At 55.1% G+C, this 23032-nt stretch overlaps 8 protein-coding genes across 8 annotated transcripts; 2 read left to right on the top strand and 6 right to left on the bottom strand.

Annotated features, from left to right (window-relative positions):
• Window positions 1-1355: 1355 nt before the first annotated feature.
• On the bottom strand, window positions 1356-4205 carry CPAR01_01297 (urease; the record flags this gene model as incomplete). Its single annotated transcript, XM_060485586.1, has 5 exons — window positions 1356-1676; window positions 1775-2666; window positions 2730-3916; window positions 3989-4075; window positions 4185-4205. The coding sequence occupies 5 exons, from the start codon at window positions 4203-4205 to the stop codon at window positions 1356-1358; spliced, it is 2508 nt and encodes an 835-aa protein (XP_060356443.1).
• Window positions 4206-4869: 664 nt separating this feature from the next.
• On the bottom strand, window positions 4870-5304 carry CPAR01_01296 (uncharacterized protein; the record flags this gene model as incomplete). The annotated part of the gene is made up of 2 exons (XM_060485585.1): window positions 4870-4897; window positions 4961-5304. Coding segments are annotated over 2 exons (372 nt in total), but the record flags the coding sequence as incomplete, so codon positions are not given.
• Window positions 5305-5864: 560 nt separating this feature from the next.
• Window positions 5865-8508, bottom strand: CPAR01_01295 (histone acetyltransferase subunit 3; the record flags this gene model as incomplete). The annotated part of the gene is made up of 3 exons (XM_060485584.1): window positions 5865-7369; window positions 7538-8171; window positions 8470-8508. The coding sequence occupies 3 exons, from the start codon at window positions 8506-8508 to the stop codon at window positions 5865-5867; spliced, it is 2178 nt and encodes a 725-aa protein (XP_060356441.1).
• A 2568-nt stretch (window positions 8509-11076) lies between these two features.
• On the top strand, window positions 11077-13708 carry CPAR01_01294 (uncharacterized protein; the record flags this gene model as incomplete). Its single annotated transcript, XM_060485583.1, has 3 exons — window positions 11077-11457; window positions 11514-11831; window positions 11888-13708. The coding sequence occupies 3 exons, from the start codon at window positions 11077-11079 to the stop codon at window positions 13706-13708; spliced, it is 2520 nt and encodes an 839-aa protein (XP_060356440.1).
• Window positions 13709-14474: 766 nt separating this feature from the next.
• CPAR01_01293 (CybS protein) lies at window positions 14475-15138 on the bottom strand (the record flags this gene model as incomplete). Its single annotated transcript, XM_060485582.1, has 3 exons — window positions 14475-14827; window positions 14898-14915; window positions 14982-15138. The coding sequence occupies 3 exons, from the start codon at window positions 15136-15138 to the stop codon at window positions 14475-14477; spliced, it is 528 nt and encodes a 175-aa protein (XP_060356439.1).
• Window positions 15139-15642: 504 nt separating this feature from the next.
• Window positions 15643-17684, top strand: CPAR01_01292 (tRNA synthetase class I; the record flags this gene model as incomplete). Its single annotated transcript, XM_060485581.1, has 3 exons — window positions 15643-15884; window positions 15954-16394; window positions 16460-17684. 3 exons carry the CDS (start codon window positions 15643-15645, stop codon window positions 17682-17684), a joined length of 1908 nt encoding a protein of 635 aa, XP_060356438.1.
• Window positions 17685-17840: 156 nt separating this feature from the next.
• On the bottom strand, window positions 17841-19335 carry CPAR01_01291 (nitrogen permease regulator 2; the record flags this gene model as incomplete). The annotated part of the gene is made up of 3 exons (XM_060485580.1): window positions 17841-18610; window positions 18700-19173; window positions 19293-19335. The coding sequence occupies 3 exons, from the start codon at window positions 19333-19335 to the stop codon at window positions 17841-17843; spliced, it is 1287 nt and encodes a 428-aa protein (XP_060356437.1).
• A 573-nt stretch (window positions 19336-19908) lies between these two features.
• CPAR01_01290 (ubiquitin family protein) lies at window positions 19909-21352 on the bottom strand (the record flags this gene model as incomplete). Its single annotated transcript, XM_060485579.1, has 2 exons — window positions 19909-20856; window positions 20918-21352. The coding sequence occupies 2 exons, from the start codon at window positions 21350-21352 to the stop codon at window positions 19909-19911; spliced, it is 1383 nt and encodes a 460-aa protein (XP_060356436.1).
• Window positions 21353-23032: the final 1680 nt, after the last annotated feature.

Here is a 23032-nt window from a genome sequence, read left to right as displayed (position 1 = left end):
TCGACCCCCCCCTCCTTCTACTCATTTCTTCTTGTTTCTAGGTTTCTGGGTTTTTGCAAAGATGATACCTCGTTGCGCGGCGGCTTGTCGCTGATCCTTACCCCCTTCACTGTCCCTATGTTGGCGCAGATATACACGGGGGTGTGAGGTTCTTGACTGGAGGGGGAAAAAAGGAAGGACCACATCTACTTCGGTCCTCTGTCGTTGCGTGTGCCTACTGCGCGCGAACGCGGTGTGTATGATTTCACAGGGCGTGTGGTTTTGGGACGGTTTTTCCAACGGACACAACACGTGTGAGAGAAAGAAAGGAATACAAAACTCCCGACTTGAGTGTGGGCGGTTTATGGATCCAATGGGCTTTCGGTTTGGGCTGGCTCTGCTTGTTTTCCGGTTAGTCCTGTATGTATAATGACGGACATGAGAGAATCAAACAATATTGATCTTCACGTTGACAGTGCTTGCCTCCGATGAAGAATGTGACATGTATCGTGACGAGATCTAGTGTGTATCTTCTTGCCCTGAGAAGATAGCCTCATGGACCAATGTATGCGGAAGGAGTTTGAAGCAGAGACGCTTCTACCAGGCCTATTGTACGGCAGAGTCAAGAATTCAATACGTCCAATTGTCACGTTGATGTATTCAATGTTCAATCAAACTCTAGACGCATAAGTACGCAGAAACGCTCACCCTGTTGACAATAATTTTGTACATAATTACGTTTTTTTTGCAGTATAAAGTAGTAGATACGTATCCCTTCAAGTTACCAAAAGAAGTTGATATATCTCACCTATCGAAGTTCACTGCTCGACAAGTCTGAAAACAATCAGACACCTAAGCACGATTCTAAGTACGTCTCTTGCACACATAGCCCATACATGGACACGTAAATGCGACGCGTGGATCGTCGAATCTGTCCGTCGACCCTGTAGGCTTTTGGGGGAAACGAGAGAGGGTGTTGGCATTACTCTATCAGAACGACGGCCAAGACTTTCCTTAAGCGCCCCCCTCATAACACTCTGACACTGTACTGCATGCTTCTGACGTTCTGGTTGTTAGTCATGTAATAGAAAATGCTGTTGCTTTTGCTTTTTTGGAAACCTTTCATAACCTAGCCAAGGTAAGGTGGCTTCTCTCATATGTCATTAATAATAAGCACCGCCCAATATCCCATCCCAACTACCCGCCCGTATGCCGCTATGCTTTGAAATGTTTCTTCCCTTCCCCCTCACTACGACGTGCCCTCCCATCATACTTTCATCTTCTCATCAACGCCAAACCTCTCAAACACCCATTCTGATGTCCATCCCGTCAACACCATAAAAAGTCCGCCGCCGCCGTCGTCATCATCATCACGCTCAGTAGACGTAAAACGCCTGCGTCAAGGGAAGCGTATCAGACGGCTCGGCGGTACACACCTCGCCGTCCGCCTCGACGGTGTAGCTCTCCGGGTCGACCCTCATCCTTGGCATGCTGTCGTTGAACCGCATGTCCTTCTTGCCGACCGTGCGGCACCCCTTGACGGCCTCGACGCGCTTCCGGAGGCCATACGACGCGATGGCGCCCGAGGCGATGGAGGCGGCCGAGACGAAGAGCACCGACGAGGCCGGCACGAGGGGCGCGAACATGGGGCGCGCGATGATGGGTTGGACTGTCGGGATGGAGGCGTTGGGGTCGCCCTGTGAGGGATTGGTTAGTTGATCCTTTTTTTTTTTTCTCTCTCTTCTTTTTTTTCTCGATGAAATACATGAGAGATCAGAGGGGGAGGGAAACCTACCATCTGCGCGGACGCGATGAGACCGCTCTTGATGACCAGGTTGGGCTTCGTGCCGAACCACGCCGGGTCCCAGACAACCAGGTCCGCAAGCTTGCCGACCTCGATACTACCCACCAGATGACCGAAGCCCTGCGCGACAGCCGGGTTGATGGTGTACTTGCTCACGTAGCGCTTGACGCGGAAGTTGTCGGCGCCCGTACCCTCGTCTTCGGGCAGGAACCCGCGCTGGACCTTGTTCTTGTGCGCCGTATTCCAGGTGCGGAGGACGACCTCGCCGCAGCGGCCCATGGCCTGCGAGTCGGACGACATCATGCTAATTGCGCCGAGGTCGTGGAGTACGTCCTCGGCCGCGATGGTCTCGGCGCGGATGCGCGACTCGGCAAAGGCGACGTCCTCGGGGATGTTCTTGGAAAGGTGGTGGCAGACCATAAGCATGTCGAGGTGCTCGTCCAGGGTATTGCGGGTGTAGGGCCGGGTCGGGTTCGTCGACGACGGCAGGACGTTGGGGTGCTCGACGACGGAGATAATGTCGGGGGCGTGTCCACCACCGGCGCCCTCCGTGTGGTAGGTGTGGATGGTGCGCCCGGCAAAGGCGTTGATGGTGGACTCGACAAAGCCCGACTCGTTGAGCGTGTCGGTGTGGATGAGACACTGCACGTCAAGCTCGTCGCAGACACTGAGGCACGTATCGATGGCCGCGGGCGTGGTGCCCCAGTCCTCGTGGAGCTTGAGGCCGCAGGCGCCGGCGATGACCTGGTCGCGCAGGGCCTCGGGCGCCGAGTCGTTGCCCTTGCCCGTGATGCCAATGTTCAGGGGCAACGTGTCGCAGGCCTGAAGCATCTCGCGCATGTAGTTTTTGCCGGGCGTACAGGTTGTGGCGCTCGTGCCGGCACTATAGGAGGTTGGTCAGTCGACGGAACAAGCTGACTTGCTCTTCAGGGGAACGCTCTCTCACCTTGGTCCCGTACCACCTCCGAGCATGGTGGTGATTCCTGACGCGACGGCCTCGTTTGCCTGTTGTGGGCAGATGAAGTGGATGTGAGTGTCAATGCCGCCGGTGGTGATAATCTTGCCCTCGCCAGCGACGACATCTGTACAGCTACCGACAATCATGTTCGGGGTCACGCCGTCCATGACATCCGGATTACCCGCCTTCCCGATACCCACAATCATACCGTCTTTCACACCAATGTCGGCCTTGTAGATGCCCGTCCAGTCAACAATGAGCGCGTTGGTGACGACCATATCCAGAGACTCCGAATCCGGCCGGCCCGTTGCCTGACCCATGCCTTCTCTCAACGTCTTGCCGCCGCCAAACTTACACTCGTCGCCGTATACGGTGAAGTCCTTCTCCACCTTGATCCAGAGATCGGTGGTGCCGAGCCGGACCAGGTCGTCCACGGTGGGACCGAACATTGTCGCGTACGCCGCCCTCTCCATCTGGTAGACCTCGGCAAAGTTCATGACAGCCTCGGGCTCCGGCGCATGGGCGAAACCGGCCAGCTGAAGCTTCTCCACAATCTCCTTTGCGCGCCAGAGCTCGACGCCGCCTGAGGCGAGCTTGTTGCCACCGCGGATGACCTTGTGGCCTCCAATCTCGACGAGCGTCACCGTCTTCACGTCACCGGGTTCAAAACGCACTGAGGTTCCGGCGGGGATGTCCAACCGGTAGCCGTACGACTTCTCACGGTCAAACTCGAGCTGCGGATTTGTCTCGATGAAGTGGTAGTGCGAGCCGACCTGGATAGGGCGGTCCCCCTTGCTCTTCACCCTGAGCCTGATGCGGTTGCGCTTCTCATTGAGCGCGACCTTGCGCACCGCGGTGACAACGGCGCCGGGTGCCTTCTTGGGCTCGTACGCCGCGACTTCGGGCATCGAGAAGAGGTCGTTGCTGGGCACGGGGAGAAAGCTGCCGTATAAGGCGCGCGCCAGGTCACCATCGTCCGTTGCGATGGGGTTGTGAACAGTCACGAGATAGGTCCCTGAGGGAAAGGTGCCCTCGACCTGAATCTCATGAAGGGTACTGCAGACTGTGGGGAGCACATGCCTCCTCCCCAGCATGGTGGCACCCAAGCTCATGAGATCGGCCACGGTGTGGTTACCATCGCGGATGAGCTCTTGCAAGTTGCTGGCGATGAGTGCCTGCGGTTGAGTCGTGTTAGTGCATACAAACTCTCAGTGCGGTGATAGCACCGCAAAAGAAGGTATTCGTACCGTTGCTTCAGAGTGGTTCAACTTGACGCCCCGGGCAAGCCGCCGTTGAGCCAGGGAGCCTAATTGAGAGATGACGAGCTTATCGAGCTACAATCACGACGTGCGGCGTTAACACTACTGTCTCTACCAAATTCTGCCAAGGCGACAGGGATATGTAAGAGGGAAACTTTGGGCACAATGGGCAAAAAGTACATACCTCCTTAGGAACGAGATGCATCCTGACAAGATTGTTGGTGACTCTCGGCCAGTTCAACTCGTCTTCATGAGCAGTTGTAGGTGTTGGTGAAAGAAAAATCACAGATTACGGGTTTAGAAGGACTCGCTGGCGCCAAAAGGGTAGTTAGACATTACAGGTAGGTGGCCGTCTTCGATAGTGAGGAAGCGGCCGTTTGCGCCGCCCACGGGCCTGGACCGGCGGCCACCTGCGAAAAAGGTGGGATGATGATAAGGCCCGGCCGCTTGGGATACGTCCCCCCCAAATGGAGGCTTGATTGGCCTTCCACTACCCCGCACAAGGAAGGTCCCTGAGGAAGTGACTGCCAAACCGCCCGCGGACCAATACAAGGCTCTCGTTTGTCTAATAGGCATTACGTCCAATTTTAGGCGATAAGCTAACCAAGAAGACTTCCATATGAACCACCTGCAGAATTGTATGTAAACTCCCCTGCCGTTCCACCGAGCCGCTGCAAATGCCGGTACAACATCGTGGGGATGTCTGTAGTCTGTATGCCTCATCACGAGAAGTTGGTCTCGTGACTCCAGTCATGATCAGAAACTGACCTCTCAAAATTGAGGTTCCTCATGAATCCTACATTGTCTGGTGAAGAAAAAACTGGAACTGAATGCAACGACTTAGTACGCAGACGCACGTCACCACTCACCTATAGGGACGGTTTCCAATATACGGTACTATGACAAGTCGGCAACTGTTTAGATCCTCGTAAACTCCCACACTACCTTAACTAGACATACCATATGTACCCAAATTTTCGCAGCTTGAAGAAAGATGAAACTCGCAAAAATTGCCGCCTCAGCAAGCTCGTTCCTCCTCCCAGCAGCCTACAGACCAATGCATAGGACAGAGCCCACACAAAGAATTGCGCCCATCTTACGAACATGGACACCTCGACGCGGCGCGTGTGAGAAGGTGCCCATTGCGAGAAGAATCCGAGGTGGGGCGGGATGCCGAGGAAGTTGGTTTGTATATCATAGCCTCGCTCTGCAACGGCGTCGTGGACAGAGGCGCTCTTGAGACCGGTGAGGAGGGCACCGTAGCTCAGGTAGTCTATATCGAGAGACCTTGCGAGAACATTAATTGTGTGAATTTAAGCAGTAGCGGTATAGATGTGAGGAAGCTCAAAAGCGCCGGATGGCTACGCTCGAACCATCAAGCGCAATTTGCTGGGGATCAGATATCACATCTTGGTTGATGAGAATCAAGCCTCTGACGTTTCGGAGAAAGCGAGGACGCGGTTGGCTGGACACGGCTCGCTATAGGGTAAAGTTGTGCGCTAACTTATTGGATTTCAAGAAAGGCACCCAGGTACCCAGAGATACCCGTTTCCTATGATTCAGTTGATGGAGATTATGGCCGTGTAAGACCAGGGAAAATATTGGTATCTCAGTCTTTTCATTCACACAACCAAGTATTGATCTGGCTACAGGCTAGCCTCATCAACTCCAGGGCGAGGCCTCGTCACATCCAGTCCTCTATGCTGTTCCTAACGCCGTCCACCGAGTCCAGTCCAATGGTCGACTGCCACTCCAAAGTTTTACCTCCCAAAACCGAGAACCCAGGATACCAAAACATGTACCAGTGCTAGTCGTGACATATTGACAATCATCCCATTTTCCTCAGCCGGGTGAGCTGAATACCTTATTCCTCCTCGACCTCTTCGTCCCACTGCGACTTCTCTCTCTTCATCAGATCAGCCATGACGGGAGCCTTGAAGATGGAGGATTCGGGATCTGAGCCACGCGGCACCTTGCCAAGGCTCTCGTCGTCGAATACAGATCCAATGGTATCGATCCAGCGCTTCCGGCGCTCCATCAGTGTCTTCGTCATGTCGCCGATGCCTGGTCTTGCCATACCAGCCGCACCACCGACCGCGTGGCTACCGCCTCCAGCGCCGCCAGGTCGCTTATTCTTCTTGCTCTTGCCCATTGTACGGGTTCGCTTGAGATAGGCAGCCTGCACTTGCGTGTCGAGATCCTCCAGAATTGTTTGGTATTCTTGGTGCGCCATGCGCTCCTTGACGAGCTCCGTGAGTCGAGACTTGCGAGCGCCGTTGATGAGCATTTGCTCTCGAAGGCGACCTTGCAGCAAGCGCAATCGTGCTGCCACCTCATCGTCGAATGCGCCATCGTATTCCGTCTCGAAATTACCTTCCTGGGGAAGGAAGCCAATGTGCTTCAGTTCCTGCTTGATTCGTTCATCGACCTGGGTGTACTCCAACTTTGGATGCGAAGCCTTCTTCCATGCCTCGGAGTTCGATTCGGGCATGAAAGATGCAGGCGGCACAGTCGGCGGGGCCTTATCATCGACGAAGCTCTGCTGCGTATCTCCATTTTCTCCGTTGACGCTGCCGCCATTCATGACAGTATCTCCGTTGGTGATGCCGTTAGGTGCTTTCTCTTCGTCTGCCTGGGGTCGGTTCTCGGGTCGCATCGCTTGCATCAATCGCGACAATAAGGGGCCGACAGAGAGTTTATCGGTCTCGGCAACCTCGTCGTCCATGTTGTCAATCGCGCCACGAGCCTGGTTGGGCGCCAACTGTTCGCGCGCACCTTGAGGTTTGTCGAGTGCCATGGCGCCATCCTCCTCTTGCCAGATCTCAGTGTAGTGCTTCTTGCCTCTCTTAGGCATGTGGAAAGGTGTGACGCGATCGCCGCGTTCTCGAAGGAAGCCGAGGTCTTCCTCAGCAAAAGGCCGGAAGTAGGGTTCCATGTACGTTGAGAAGGTCGAAAAGCTGATCTGGTTCGTGGGCTTGGCACTACTAAAGTCCTTGTCAGGAGGATCACCAGCAATGAGATCCGCCAGATCAGTCTTTGGAAAGACGGCGACAGAGAATATCTCCTTCAATTCGTCCTCTGGCATGCCTGAGTGTGTCGGGCGAATTTCGTAGACGGTCGGGTCGGGGAAGGTGGAGGGATCGTCGCCGAAGGTGTGCGCAGCGGGTTGGGCCTTTTTGGGCGGCGCGCCCTCGTCTTCCGAACTCTCCTCTTCCTCCTCCTCCTCTTCGGCCTCTTCTTTTTTCTTCTTCTTCTCGTCGACTTCCATTGCTGATGGTGTTGCAGGCGCGACGGGTGACAGGGAAGAACTGGCCGAGTCGCGCGAAAGCTTTCGTGGTTTAGTGGATTCCCTAAGCGGGGATGATCGCTCTGTGGTAGCAGGCGAGGTCAGTACTCAGATTTAAATACGAGGAATCCAGGTTAGTCGTGCGGTGACGAGGTGAGCATTCGGTGAGCATCCTATGCCCCACGAACAAACCAAGAAAAAGCGTGAAAGAGCACTAGACCGCACAGGGCCAAAGAAGGGTAGTGACCTACCGACTCCCCCTTCCTGGGGTGGTGCCAGGGTATCGGCCGCCTTTCTCTTCTTCTTGTTGGTCTTGCCCGTCTTCTTGCCGTCCCCCTCGGCCTTCGCGGCGGGTTCAGCAGGCTCGTCGACGTCGACGTATTGCTTGCGCGTGCTGGCTAATATGCGCATACCCCTATCGCAGAAATTGCTTCGTCTGTCGATGGTTTCCTGCAGGCGCTGCAGGCGGGCAATCATGCCATCGAGACTCTTGGAGTCGGGCATGACGGCATTGGAGGCGCCTTGGTCTACGAGGTCATCGTAGTTGAGGTTACGGAACTGCTCGACACGTAGCTCGAGATATTCGGTGTCGACAGCTTCGATAGGAGGCAAGCTGGCGGAGGGCACGACGGAGCTCGGGGTCGTGTTGCGGCTGCGCTGTCGCATAGCACCGGGCCCGGCTTTCTTGCCGGTGCCCTTTTGGCTCGCAGCAGGCGGCATCGCGGGCAGCCTGTGATGAGCGCTCGCAGGTTTGGTATGGCTTTTGATGAGGTTGGATCTTGCGCGTCGTCCTTGTCGAGGGTTGAGATGGATCTGATATGTCGAAGTGAAGGTTGGGCCTTTGATGTCAAGCGTCGACTGAATGGCACTCGAGATCGCGCCGCCCTGTATCGGTAAGGTACGCCTAACCTGCTTACTGGATTGGTCACCGGTCGCGGAAGTATGGGTCAAATCGCCCGAGCTCGCCTGTTGCACGCACCCTGGGGTTACCCGCGGAAGTCTGGGGGAAGGTACTTGTGGAAAGTGCTCCGCCAGCACCAAAATGGGAAGCGTCTCTGTGAACCGGGTACCTTACCTAAGGAAAGCACAAGGGCCAGGCAAGCTTCAGTGCCTCAGCTCCATCAACTGCCATCTCACGAAACCGGCATCTTGCATCCCATCCAAAGGATCAAGATCTAAGTACCCCCTTTCTTAGATCAGTAAAGTATTGGTCTATAGCCATGATGTGACTTCTCGCATTGCCATCTTTGCGAGCCAGGTTGATTCTCTCTTGGTAATGTTACCTTAGTCATCGTTACTCCCAGCGCTTGGAGTGAAATGCTATGCTCTCTCATAACACCGGAGCACAAAAGCAAATGATCACGGGTAGGCAACAGTGCTGATATCATATCATGCCGCCATCGACCACCAACATCACAGAAACTGGCTATAGCGGTGATTCTATTACGATGGAACATGAGATAATCTTGGGAAAAGCGTGAATACGAGGGCATACACGGCCAGGTTTACAGGAAAGAAGGCTCCTGCATACTGATGTAGTTCCCCATCTAAGAAGTTTGACGATCTCGATGGGTGGGCAAGATCAACCGAAAGTGAGAACTGTGTTGACTTGTCCATGGCTCATTGATCAATCAGGACTATCCAATCTACCTCAAGGCGAGTTGATCAATGAAGGTACGCTGTCCGAGTAGAAGGCGTCTCTCAGGTCTTTCTTTCTCTAATAATGCAGCTCGTGGACGAACCTACCTGAAGAAGTCCAATTTTGCCGAGAAGGCCATTCTCATTCTTCCCTCAAATGACTTCCCATAGAAGTAAAATTGAATCTCAATTCGTTCTCGTTCTATGTTGCGAGCCCTGCTTATGATGCTCCTGGGCCTTGCGAGCAGATTACCCCAACAGGCACTACTTCAAGGTGTGATAGAACCTGTTCACCAAAGTACGGTAGGTACATCTAGCTACACGTATGTCATGAAGTCTCTCAAGCCAATAAGTCTAGATTTGAATCTTTTGGTCGCCGAATTACCACGTCCGTGACCTTCTGTACGTGTTCTAATGCTGCTAGATCAGATCTTATTGCTCCCAAGAAGCGAAAGTGCATTGAGTATACTATGCGATGCAGACCTATCTAGCGATTTAGACAATAGAGAAAAGTGAAAGAGCCGCCCCAACTTCACAGCTCTCTCTCACTTCCAAGCGCAAATTTGCTAATTGCTGATGCTTATTCAATCTTTTTGTCAAGAAAAACCATCAAAGCTTCTCCTCACACTTTTGGATTACTTGGTCGCGGATAGCAATATTGGAAGTACTGCCACAGGCGGTGATATTTCGGCCAGAGACCCCCCCATGGGCTGATAAAGACGCGGGTTAAGAGCGACGGAGCAGACGAAACTGAGGCCCATGGCAGGGTTGCCACACATCGATATGAGGACCATCAAGCGCTTCTTGCGAGTGCAAAAATAAGTCAACAATGGCCGGCGTGGCTACGCGTTCGCAGATGGCTTCAGGAAACCCGGCTATCACGTCTGGTTGAGTCGGTAGTGTCCAAGAGCGGAACTTAAAACCCCTCTCTCAATACTCTTTGATGATCATCAAGGTAGTATGAAGCTCCACAAGAGATTCGGGATTCTCGCGCGATGAGGATGCCTATGAGCTCCTGAGTGGCGGTCGATGGAGCCATGTGCTCTGGGGCGCTTCTCTCATTGGCATCGTATGGTACTCACCCAACCCCAGATAATCTGTGGTCTGCACATACCGAAACACTACGTTCCGATTTATGCATGGCAACAAGTAGTTTCCTAGTTTGGTTCGAACGGATGATCTGTCGTCCATCGATTGAGTGGCTTTAAAGACAATCTGGAAAACTAGCATTCATTCGCAGGAGCCTTGCCCACTGAAATCATCCAGATTGTGAGATGGTACTCACAGAGTAATCACTCGCTTGACTCTACTCCAGAAATTCGTCATGAAAATCAACTTACTCGAACTTTGAACAGGGTCGAAATCACTGCTAATTAGCTGAATTCTCAAGCAGTTGGCTTCTAGGTGATATATTCGCTGATAAGAACACTGAGGCCTTCGTCACAGGCAATGCATAGGAGTGCAAGGTAAAGGCGATGTCATTGTCCCCACGCATTAAAGACCCAACGCCCCATGGGAGCGGAAGCAGAAGGACTGATATGTCTCGCAACCTCCCGTGCCAGTAAACTAACAGAGGATTGGCGCAGGCGTGTTGGCTCTGGCGAATTCCATTCTACGAGCACCAGAGGCTGATGCCCAGATGGTTTGCCCATGTGCTCTGGCCATTGGTCGACACGACTTGGTCCACAGGCGCTGGCATGGACAAGCCGTGTTTTACCTCACCCACGCGGCCGCGCTAGGAGCTCGACAACGAGCTGGCGGGGTTGGCTCAATTGAGAAGCTCATGGTGGGGTTCTCCCTCTTTCAGGGTCCTAGGCCTCAACCACGATCTTCTCCTGAACACTGCGGTTATGGTACCAGCGTTTCGTTGCACGCTTCCAGAGCGACTCACGTAGATACTACTTCACCCTCCGCTGTATTGTTCAACGCTATCCAATGTACACCATACAACATGTTCGGTCGAGTGACCATCGAAATATAACGCAGCCGTTTTGTGTAGAAGTCTATATAGCGCTGCTGTCCTTTTGCGATTTGTTAGATGCTGCTCTTTGCTTCTTCAACGTATACGCTTTCTTTAACAATTCAACTTGCCAAGAGTCTCGAAACCGCTTCAACGCAATCTTCTCTTAGCCTCGAGCAATGAGAGAATACCATGGCTTCTCTTGGTGGTAACATTTTGCCCCTCGACCTTGATCTCAAGACTACCTTTGCTGGATTAAGTGCAGTAGCCCTCAGCGGCCTGCTCTTTTCCAAGCTTCTTTCAAAGAATGACGCGGAAAGCCTAGAGGCACCCGGACTCTTCAAGTCTTTCCTGCTCTTCTTTTACTCCTGCTTCATCAAGCCGCACAATGGCGACAAGAAGGGCAACCAGCAGGATGCCCTAGAAAGCTTCTACAAGAAGCAAGCCGGCGCGTATGATGCTACCAGGAAGGTCCTCCTGCAAGGCAGAGAGGACATGCTTGCGCTCGTCGCAGCACAGCTGAAGGCCAAAGGTCCCAAAAAGGGCAACAAGGCCAGGCGAGTCTGGGTTGATGTAAGTCATCCTAGCAGTCACATTATGTTTGTCGAACCTCGACTGACAATGCTTAGGTTGGTGGAGGAACGGGGTGGAACATTGAAGCTATGTCTAGCTTTGTCAATGTGCCCGAGTTCTTCACAAGCGTCTACCTCGTGGACTTCTCCCCGTCTCTATGCGAGGTCGCCCGACAGCGCTTCGAACGCCTTGGCTGGAACAATGTTAAGGTTGTATGTGAGGACGCGAGGAAGTTCCGACTGGAAGATTATGAAAATGGTCTCCCAAGTAATCGCGTTCCTCCTCGCTCACCTGTACTGAGCTACTTCTCTCAGAAGCGTGCCGAGCACGGCGGCGCGGATCTCATCACCATGTCTTACAGCTTGTCCATGATCGTGAGTCACCTAAAGACGTACTCTCTGAAATGACTGTAACTGAATGTGTTCAACAGCCCGACTACTACTCCGTTGTCGAGTCTCTTACATCACTTCTATCTCCAGATGGCATCATGGGAGTTGTTGACTTCTACGTGCAGTCTAAGACCGACTTCTCCTTCCGCAACTTCACTGGTGGACTGGTTGGGCGTCACGTCAACTGGTTCTTGAGGACCTTTTGGCGCGCCTGGTTCGACCTCGACCGTGTTGGTCTCGAGGCTAGCCGCCGCGACTATCTCGAGTACAAGTTTGGCAGCGTCCTGAACATCAACACCCGTAACTACAGCCTCGGTCACATTCCCTACTACATCTGGGTCGGATGCCACAAGAAGCCCTTCTCAGCTACCAGTCTGCCGCATGAGATCATTGAGAAGATCGATGCCCTTGCTACAGAATCGCCGTACCTGTTGCCTGCTAACGCGGGCGATGCTCTCACCCGCGCCATTGATCGATCGGCCCCCGAGATCCGTTCCAAGGCTTTCATGGCAGCCATCCAAAACTTGTCCGCAAGCCTCCCACTGCCCTCTTTCTTCTACCAGAACCACCACTGGCGCATATACTACGATGATCAGCTTCAGAAACACACTCAGTTCAACGATGAATACATCTACGCGTTTACATGGGAAGACTCGAGAGTGGACGAGCACCTTCTGAAGCTCGGCTCTGACGACGTGGTCCTGGCAATCACCAGCGCCGGCGACAATATCCTCTCCTACGCAATGCAGAGCCCTGCCAGAATCCACGCTGTCGACTTGAACCCTACCCAGAACCATCTCCTCGAGCTCAAGGTTGCGTCTTACACTTCTCTTCCCTACGAGGATTTCTGGAAGCTGTTTGGAGAGGGAAAGCACCCTGACTTCCGCTCTCTGCTCCTGAACAAGCTCTCCCCCCACCTCTCCAGCCGTGCATTCCAGTACTGGCTCTACAACGTTCACGTCTTCACCAACACCAAGGGCTACGGTCTCTACGACACTGGCGGCTCCCGTCATGCCATTCGCGTCTTCCGCTGGATCTCACGTGTCTTTGGCTGCCGCGCCGCCGTGAAGGAACTCCTGTCCACAAAGACCCTCAACGAGCAGCGCGAGGTCTGGCGCACCAAGATCCGCCCCGCCCTGCTGTCCAAGCTCGTCTGCAAGCTCGTCGTCAGCCAGGAGAGCTTTCTTTGGGCGGCCCTCGGCGTCCCCAAGAACCAGCTGGCCATGATCGAGAACGACCACGCCGAGAGCGAGGCCGTCAGGGGACCCTCCCCGACCGCCCGCAAGGTCCGCTCCCACGCCATCTGGCGCTACATGGTCGACACCCTGGACCCCGTGGCCGAGCAGACGCACATCGCCGCCAATAACCCGTACTATCACGTCTGCATGACGGGCGACTTCACGCGGCGGTGCCATCCAGACTACCTCTCGGAAAAGGCCCACGCCAAGCTCTCGCGCGCCAACGCCTTTGACGGCCTGCGCATCCACACGGACGAGATTGACGAGGTTATCAATCGCATCACCCCCGGAACGCTGACCGTCGCCGTCATCATGGACAGCATGGACTGGTTCGACCCCGGCGCGCCGGCCGCGGCGGCGCAGATCACCAAGCTCAACCGTGCCCTCAAGATGGGCGGGCGGGTGCTGCTTCGCTCGTCGGCGCTGAGCCCTTGGTACGTCAAGGTCTTTGAGGCCCACGGCTTCTCGCCCAAGAGGGTCGGAGCTCGTACGGACGGAGCCTGCATTGACCGTGTCAACATGTATGCGTCATGCTGGATCAACACCAAGGTTGAGAACCTTCCACCTCCGACCCCTGAGATGGACCATATGGGAGGTTCTGAGATCACCAGTTTCTCTCTCTAAGTGTAGGAGAAGTGCGTCTTGGGAAAGAAGTGCGAGCGAGATAAAAGTGATGATTGATGAGTAGGCTGGTTGTTGGTAAGTACTAGTTCGAGATATGTGACCCGAACATGAATTAGCGTACATTAATTTGCTTAACAATGTTACTTATTGGAATATTTCAATGTTGACCGAGCGCGTTTTTGGTCTGAGGTTGGTGATTTCAGCATTGAATTTGCTTCTCAGAGACTTTTTGCGAAGAAACGTGAAAGCTGCACCTCAATACGAGATTAGACTCTCGAAGGCTTCGCTGACACACGCAAAATCTGCACGAGAGAACAAGATCTCTAGCAAGTTGTCACTGCGGTTACTTGTTCAGTCGATTCTCTCCTCCGTTGATTGCTACCGACCTTACACACCGCATTGCGGTGATTAGATCTGCCTAACATCGAACACCTCATCCGTCTCGGATAAACATTTAAGCTGTCATCCTAGAGCCGACTCACATTGAATTTCACTTGCAGAAATGTCGCACCAGGTTCATTGACAAAGAATCCAATTTTGCCTAGACTGGTGATTATACACTGGCCGTCCCAATTCTAAACCCTGGCGCCCCCCGAATCACATACAGTAAGCCGACCTCAGCGCCATTTCTCTGGTACTGATATCCTAGCACGACGTCTCCGCCTCCTCTGTCGCATCCTCAATCGGATATTATTCCCAGGTGACCAGCCTTTTATTTGCTGTCAAACAGGACAAAACGACACCTCTCTCCCATCTCCCCCCTGAATTAAGCCTTCCACAGACGCGCGACAGCCTCAGTAACACCGACGTCGCTGGTCTCGAACTCGTACAGGCCGAGGCCAACCAGTGCGGTGACGACGTTGAGACCCCACATGGTCGCCTTGCGCGACTTGGGGTAGTGCTTGGTGGGGACGTAATCGATGATGATGTTCTGGAAGCCGGTGTGGGAGTGGATGAGGATCATGGCGCAGAGGACGGCGTCGGTTGTCGGGTTCAGGGAGCCGGCGGCGAAGGGGGCGATGGTGATGGGGACGAGGCCGGCAGCGAGAATGCGGTCGAAGCTCCAGTGGTAGGAGCCATGGGCGGGACTCGGGGGAGGGACGGGGGCAGGGTCGTTCACTAGAGGTTATCACGGGTTAGGATGTCTTGCGTTTTTTCCAAGTTTTGACTTTCACATGGGTTTTCGTACCTCCACCCTGAATGACCTCTGCAGTGAATAGGTTAGCAACGGTTCGATTATAAATGTATAGCATGCAAGGTGACTGCGACGTACGAGGACCGACGGGCAACAGATCCCTCTTGGCGGTTGTGTGGAAGGCGGCGACTCTTGACGAGTTCTTGACGAAGGCGGAACGGATCGGGGTGGCCTGGGCCATGCGGGCCGCCGTGGCTGTTTGCCGGAGAAAAGCAGGGCGCACAATCGAAGCCATGGTGATCGCTGGTATTTCACGGGCGGTTCAATTGGTATTCGCGGGTGGAGGGAGGCAGGATGTCGTTGTTTGGAGGCTTGGAAGTTGAGAAGGAGAGCTAGGTTTAGAGTGCCGGAATCGATGATGTCCACTTAGCCGAGGGTAGGCACAGGTTCCGGATCGCGAAGACGGGCGTCTGACATTGGAAGGGCTGTGATTGGCTAATAGCACCCCGATGGCTCCACGTGATTTCGGGCGACGAAGAAAGTCGGCATGGGCCGGCCATCGGGCCAACGTACATGCGTGACAAGTCTTATCGACATTGCGATAAGGGAAATTTTTGGAGCTTGGAGTGGGATCAGTTGCGCGACAGCTCTGAGTGACCTGTGTCAGTCATTCTGGTTGCTGGCAGGGTTGGTTTTCACATCCTCAGACTCCTATCCAGTGCTGAGCTTTTCTTTGCCGCTCTTTCTTCAATGCATTCAAAATTACAGATCTTCTAATTACCAACACACATACCCCATCATGTCGTCGACATTGGTGGCCCGCCTCCCCGAATTACGGCGGAATATTTGCGTTCGATGCGCTGCGCTCCCAGTAGCCCATTTCAGACAAAACCAAGCGAGATGGGTATCACAAAAGGTCGTGGAGAAGCGCAAGACAGGAGAGGAGGAGTGGGCAAGACGCGCCACAGCAATTGAGCAGGGTGAAATTCAGAACATCTGGGATGTATTTGAGGAGCGAGGTTACGTCAAGGACGTCGCAGGGTGAGTCGAGGCGCCCCCCCTTCGCTGTCGCTACTCGAGATAATGTTTGCTGACCTGACCGAACTCAAGGCGCACACCGCAGGTCAAAGAACTCTTGCGGACCAAACGAATAGGCGCATACGTCGGCGTCGATCCCACGGCGGCGTCCCTCCACGTCGGCCACCTTCTCCCCTTTATGCCCCTTTTCTGGATGTACCTCAACGGGTACACGGCCGTATCGCTGGTCGGAGGCGCGACGGGCAGGATAGGTGACCCGACGGACCGACTGAAGACGCGCGAGGTCATGGCGAATAGCGAGGTCTCAATGAACATCACAAAGATCCACTACCAGCTTAAGAAGATTTGGGCAAATGTGGAAGCCCTGGGGCGAAAGTACGGCCATGAGGCGGACTGGGCGGCCAAGAGACATCTCGTGAACAACAACATGTGGTGGCAAAGCTTGCCATTGTACGATGTCATGAAGAGACTGGGCCGCTTCATGCGGATAGGGCCCATGCTCGGCCGCGATACGTGAGTCCTCATATAGGAGAAGTCCCCCTACCCCTTTTCGACAGAGTTGCTGACCCCCTGTCTAGAGTCAAGAACAAGATGGAAAAGGGCGACGGCATGTCCCTCGCAGAATTCACCTACCCCTTAATGCAAGGATGGGACTTTTGGCACCTGTACTCCAAGCTCGGCGTCCAGATGCAAATCGGAGGCTCAGATCAGTTCGGAAACATCGTGACGGGCATCGAGGCCGTCAAGACGATCCGCGCGTCTGAAGAGAACCCCAACATGCGCATGCCCGAGACCTGGAGAGACGACCCCATCGGCTTCACGGTGCCCCTCCTGACGGACAGCGCGGGCGCAAAGTTTGGCAAGAGCGCTGGCAACGCCGTTTGGCTCGACCCCTTTATGACGAGCGCCTTTGACCTCTACGGCTATTTCGCCCGGCGGTCCGACACCGAGGTTGAGCGGCTCCTCAAGCTCTTCACCTTCCTGCCCACCGCCAACATTGAGAAGCTCATGGTCGACCACGCAAAGAACCCGCCCGCGCGCGTCGCGCAGCACACCCTCGCCTTCGAGGTGCTCTCTCTCGTCCACGGCGCCGACGTTGCCATCAGGGAGCAGCAGCAGCATCAGTTCATGTACAGCAAGGGATCCGGCACCCAATTCGCCGGCGCCTCGCCCGAGAAAGCGGGACAGGACAACACCGTGGCCCCCTACAAGGCCGTGGAAGGCCACCCGACGACCCTCAACAACGCGCCCAAGATGGACATGCAGCTCCCCGAAAACCTCATCTACAACCAAGGCATCGCCCGCATCCTCTACGCCGCAGGTCTCGCCACCTCCGTCAGCGAGGGCCACCGCATCGCCCGCGCCCAGGGCGCCTACGTCGCCGCCGCGCCCGGCAAGGACATGCGCGGCCTCGTGCCCGGAAACCTCGACTGGACGCCCGTCAAGCTCTGGTACCCGCAGGACGTGCCCAAGTTCCTTATTGACGGCCGCGTGCTCATCATCCGCAAGGGCAAGCACAACGTCCGCATCATCGAGGTCGTCAGTGACAAGGAGTGGCAGGACACCGGCAAGGCCTACCCGGGCGAGCCCTTCAAGGGCAAGACGCGCGTGCTGATGCAGCAGCTCAAGGAGCTCGCCGCTGCCGAGGGCCGCAAGCTGTCGCGCCGCGAGCTGGAGCAGATGGTCAAGGAGAAGCTGGCCGCCGAGGAGGAGGAGGTTACCGTTGCGAATAACCCGGATATCAAGTTCCCCAAGAAGAGCGAGCGCCAGCAAGCGTTCGAGGAGGGCAAATCGCGGGAGTAAACGAGAGACTGCCGCAGTCCTTCTCGTCTTTCGAAATATTTTGATGTATCACATCCGATACCATGTGCAAATATCTGTACAATGACCTGTACACTACCAAAAACTTAGAACAATGTAAAACCACCATGCTTATGACAACATTTTATAAAGACACCCTCAACGATAAAACACAGTCAGATCCCCGCTCGGCACCGGCAAAGCCTTGAGCTTCTCCATAATCTCCCCATCCGTGAGATTCTTCTCCGTAATAATCTGGTCAAACGAGTGACACCCGTCCGTATACACCTGCAGCGCGTCGCCCCCTCCCCCGCCACCAGCCCTGGGCCGCGCCTGGCCCGTCGCTAGTCCCGCGAGGTACTGCTTGGACACGACGTACTTGTGCACGCGGTACAAGCACCCCTTGATGACGCCAAACTGCACCAGCCGCCTGACGTCCACGTACCTCAGCACGTCGAACCCGGCCTCCTGGTGCGTGCGCAGCCACTCCATCACGCTCTTGCCCACACAGAAGCTCGTCATGAGCTTGATGAGCATAAAGTTGCTGACGCGCTGCCGGGCGTGGATGCACACGTACGCCGCGCACTCGTCCACGATCCCGTCCCGGTCCGCGACGAAGTCGTGTATCCCGGGGCGGGGCGCGTAGCAGCTGCCAAAGAAGAACATGTCGAGCAGCAGGACGGTGTCGTAATACAGCAGGTGGCGGAGGGCCAGCGTGGCGAGGTCGAGCGAGACGTCGGCGAGCCAGGCGATGCGGCGGACGTCGTTCACACCGTCAATGTGCGCGACGACTTTCTGCATCGTCAGGTCCCAGGTCTGGTCGACGATTTCGGCGAATTTCATCTTGGCGACGGGGACGTGCCAGCCGCGGACCTGGGGCGGGCTGGCGTGGTGCGGGAAGAGCTTCATGTTGATGGTGTTTGCGTCGTCTTTTGGGGCCCTCTGTGGTCAGCGATGTCTCGAGATATTGGCGATGCGCGGAACCGGAGAGCAAGAAAGGGGAGAGTGTGTAACTTACCAACAGGAATCATGCACTCGCCATAGTTGTTCAAATCCTCCTTGACAATCTCCAACAAACTCTCAATCGGCCTCCTCTCCCTCATCCCAGCCGCTCCTGACCCTCCACCGCTGCCCTCCTGGCTCAAATACTCATTCTGCTTCTCCATCTCCTTAAACGTGACCGCCAACCGCCGCACAACGGGCTCATACTGCGCTAAATCCGCGTCGGCGTCCAGCACCAGCCCAAAGTTGAAGATGAACTCGTTGCGCTGGTACTTTTGGTGCGGGATCAGCACGGGGAACCCCAGCACCGCGTACTTGCCCTCGGGGTCCTGCACCGTCATGTACCGGTTGAAAAAGGCCTTGCGCGGCACAATGTACTCCTGCATCACCTCCCAGTCGATGAGCGGCGGCTTCATCGCGGCCGTCGCCCCAGAGCCGGGGGGCGGCGTGGTGATGCAGCCCGGCGGCGACTGGGCCACGATGTGCGGGCCTACATCGTGGAGGTTAGTTTGAGGTGCGTCGTTGAGTATTGACCTTCTGCGAAGTTTAAAAGAGCGAGCGCATTGCAGCCTCTTTCAAAAGGAAAAAAGAAAAAAACAAGATACATACCCTCTTTGGGAAAGAACCTAGCATAGAAGATTCCTTGAATCATTTTCGCTACATCTTATCCGAACACGTTGTTGTGGAGGAAGGCTGATAGACTCAAGCCGCCATGAACCACTGTTTGTGGTTGGTGGTGAGTTGAGTTCCTTAGCCTGCAGACGCTACGGCGCCGATTTCTGGGCCGGCACACCTCAATCATCCGGGGCCGATCTAAGCCGGATCGCGCCGGAGCTTGGGAACGACCATTCAATCAAGCCACCACGTTTATATCATTAAGCGCGATACAAGACGTTTGCTTGATCGGGATTAATAACAAACGCTCTCCGTATTTCTACTTCCGTCAATAACAAGGCTTCACGTGGTCTCCTTAGTCACGAGAGGATCCAAGATATTGGGTTGTGAACTTTCATAAACATCATGCCTGGATAATTTCCATATCGCCTCGGAAACTGCCAGAACCAAAGCGCGTGACAACTAGGTATGGTATGTACTTCCCTCCGTATCCTGTTCACAGGGCATTAAGTCATGCGTCCTCGTGAGACGCTTCCTGCTACTACTCTGCTCTCTCTCTCTCTCTCTCTCTTTCTCTCTCTACCCCCCGGTCATGTATTTCAAGTCATAATCAACCACTCAGAAGATGCTCAATCGCGCCTTGCACGCTGCCACCGCTACGACGCAGAGCGGCTACGTTCCTATCAAAGTCGAAAAAGCCCATATCGTTGAGCTGGCGCAGTTGCTCGGCATAACGCTCCTCGGGGGGACGGTTGTCTGGGGGAGCCGGAGAGCCTCCACCAGCACCGCCGCCTGCACCGAGACCCCACATGCTCATCATCTGCTGCATCATCTCTGGGTTGATCTGACCAAAGGGCGAGGCGCCAAAGGGGTTTGCGGGTGCCTGGCCTTGGCCTTGACCCTGAGCTTGGCCCTGAGCTGCGTAAGGAGGAGGGGCGAACAGAGCAGCAAAGGGGTTGGCCGGAGGTGGACTCGTTGTAGAGTTTGCGCCCTGTCCACCCGCTGCCGTGCCTGTCGTCCCAGTAGCTCCGGCACCAGCTGTAGTCTGGGCACTATCGCCAGTCGCCGCTCCCGCACCGGGAGCTGCACCTTGAGCACCGGGTTGCTGAGGCGCAAACGGACTACCAGGGCCAAAGAGCGCACTGAGATCGCCGAGTCCCTCCATGCCCATTCCACCAGCGCCGCCACCAAAGCCTGGGAAACCTGCGGGGAAGCCGAACGGGTTGGGAGGCTGACCGGTGTTGCCGCCGGCAGCCGCAGCTTCGGCAGGAGTAGTGTCGGTGGCGCCAGGCGCAGGGAAGGCAGCGTTGCCGCCTCCGCCGGCCATGTTGCGCTGCATTCTCATGACATTGCGAAGCATGTCTGGGTTGGTCATCATCTGGCGCATGAATGGCGACTGGATGATCTCTCGTGCGTTGGGGACATTGCGCAGGTGTGGGTTGCTCTGGATCATGTAGTTGATGAAGTCGGGGTTGTCGAGGGCGGCGTTCATGGTCTGGAGCATGGAGGGATCGGAGAGCATCTGGGCCAACTGGTCGTCGGATGGCGGGGCACCCATCTGGAAACGTAAGATTAGTTTATGCCACGCAAGACTCGCCGCGGCACTGAAAGAAACTTACTCCTCCGTCAGCTCCAAATGTCTCGCGACTGGGCAGGTTGATGTGTCCGGCGTATCTGGCTCCGGTGAGGCCAGCGAGAATGTTGTTGGCAGTGCCAGCGGCCATGTTGGAGGGCACGGCGGGTGCGGCAGGCGTGGAGGCTGAAGTTGCGGGCTGAGGAGCTGGGTTGCTGGCTGCGCTCTTGACCATGTGGATGGTGTTGTTGGGCTTGATCTTGTAGGTGGCGAGTGTGTCGTCGTTCTTCATTACGCGACCAGAGTAGATAAGACGCTGGCGTTCGACGGGAACGTTCTCGAAATCTTCGCCGGCCAATTTGGTCTTGAGGTCGAGTACGGAGGCAGATTCAGACATGGTGATAGTATGGTTGCTATCCTGGCCCGTCTTCACCTTGAAGGTGACCTGGGCATCGGCGGTGCCCTCTGCGTTGTCGGCCATGACCTTGTGTGTTGCGGGTGCGTGGGCGCGATCGGTGGAGGTGCTTGGTGGTCAGGCAATGTCTGGATGTGTACCTAGTATATGACGACGACTTGGTCTCTGGAAGGCCTGAGAATGGCTCGGAGGGGTGGAAGAGAGGCAAAGGCGTGAGATGTTGGAGGGAAAGAGAGAAGTTGTTGGGAGTATGTGGACAAGACGACCGAATGCGAGGTCAAGCTGGGGCAAGGTGCAAGTCAGTTAGGCAGGTGAAATATGGTAGGTGGCCGGAGGGGAGTTGCGCAGGATTGGGTGTTTGTGTCGTTGGTGACGGTTGGTGGGCTCCAATGATGGCGTCGGGGAGGGGCAGCAGCCAGCAGCGAGCAGCAGCACTGGAGGCAATGAGGTGCCCAGAAGCAAGCATGGGCCAGTTCTACGAGGTGCGGCGGAACGGATCCAATACCTTACGCAATGGAGCGGGAGAGTGAGATAACTACGGTTAGCGCTGGGTCGTGCCCACTGAGGGTGCTGTCGCTGTGCGGCGTCGGGTACTTTGGGTGGTGACTCGTGGTCCTGGCAGCCTGGACTCAAGGATGGTAGTCCATAGGTAGGTAGGTTGGTAACATCAATAGCAGGTGCCTCACGAACGGAACAGGTCGAATTAGGCACCTTTTGCCGCAGCGCGCTAACGCTGGTGGGAGCGGAAGGTAAGGTATAGGTAAGAACAGGGGGGTTCTCAGCTAAGGTCACTTTTGACAGCGCTGTCAGAATCGACGTCTCTGCTGGCGGCGCACTCCCTCCCATTTGATGCAAGACAATCCGCAGGGACTACATTGGCACTCTATTATCTCTGACATCAAGGGCAGAGCAATGATTCTATTGGGGAAGAAATCAATGCTCGCCCGCGATGATCGACCAAGCCGCATTGTCAGGATTAGGTGTAGGTATCGAATTCCACGTCCCTCAATTCCCATGCGCCAAACGACCGCCCCCCCTGGACGACCCCAACTTAAAAGTAGCCTCAGGTCATAACCACAGTCATCTCTTCCATTGTCATCCATTGACTTCTACCTCTAATTCACGATGGCGATACAACTCGGCAACAAATAGCGCGCGAGCAATCCGGCGTCCATCCACAAGGGCTTGGAGCTGCAATACCTAATCTCTTGAAGGGAAAGTTTGTGGCCAATTTTGGAAGTGTGCCTACCCTCGAGTAACGGAGCAGTATCATTCAATCAAACATTCACAACATGTGTGAAGTCGTCGATGACAATTCAGGTAGTCCATAGGTACGGAGTATTGATAGCGCAGATACAAATACGACCTCAATCAGATGCACAGAGCATAAGCAACTACCTATTGCAACCAATTCATCTACTAGGGCCATCCACACGCCACATTTGTAGCCAAAATGACGACAACAGCTGATGCCGGTGGGCTGGATCCCTCTGATTACCTAGGTACCTGCCAAAGAACCTCCAATCTGCATCTAGATCTTGGACTCTAAGGCAGGCGCTCGGGCCATGTCTCTCTCTGCTGCTCACCGAGCCTCCTCCACATCCCCGGAATTCGCACACCGAAAAGGCCCCAAATCTAGCCAACGAGGGGCCACAGACGTTGCCTCGGCTCTCCCCCTCCTCGGCGTCTCCAAGACCCCCGGTCCGGGGTAACAACGTGTAGAGAAGCTCGAGACTAACGACAGCT

This window comes from Colletotrichum paranaense (genome assembly GCF_030867605.1).
Source record: "Colletotrichum paranaense strain IMI 384185 chromosome Unknown Scaffold_1.1, whole genome shotgun sequence".
Lineage (NCBI taxonomy): Eukaryota > Fungi > Ascomycota > Sordariomycetes > Glomerellales > Glomerellaceae > Colletotrichum > Colletotrichum paranaense.
This window is presented reverse-complemented; position numbering and strand designations above follow the sequence as displayed.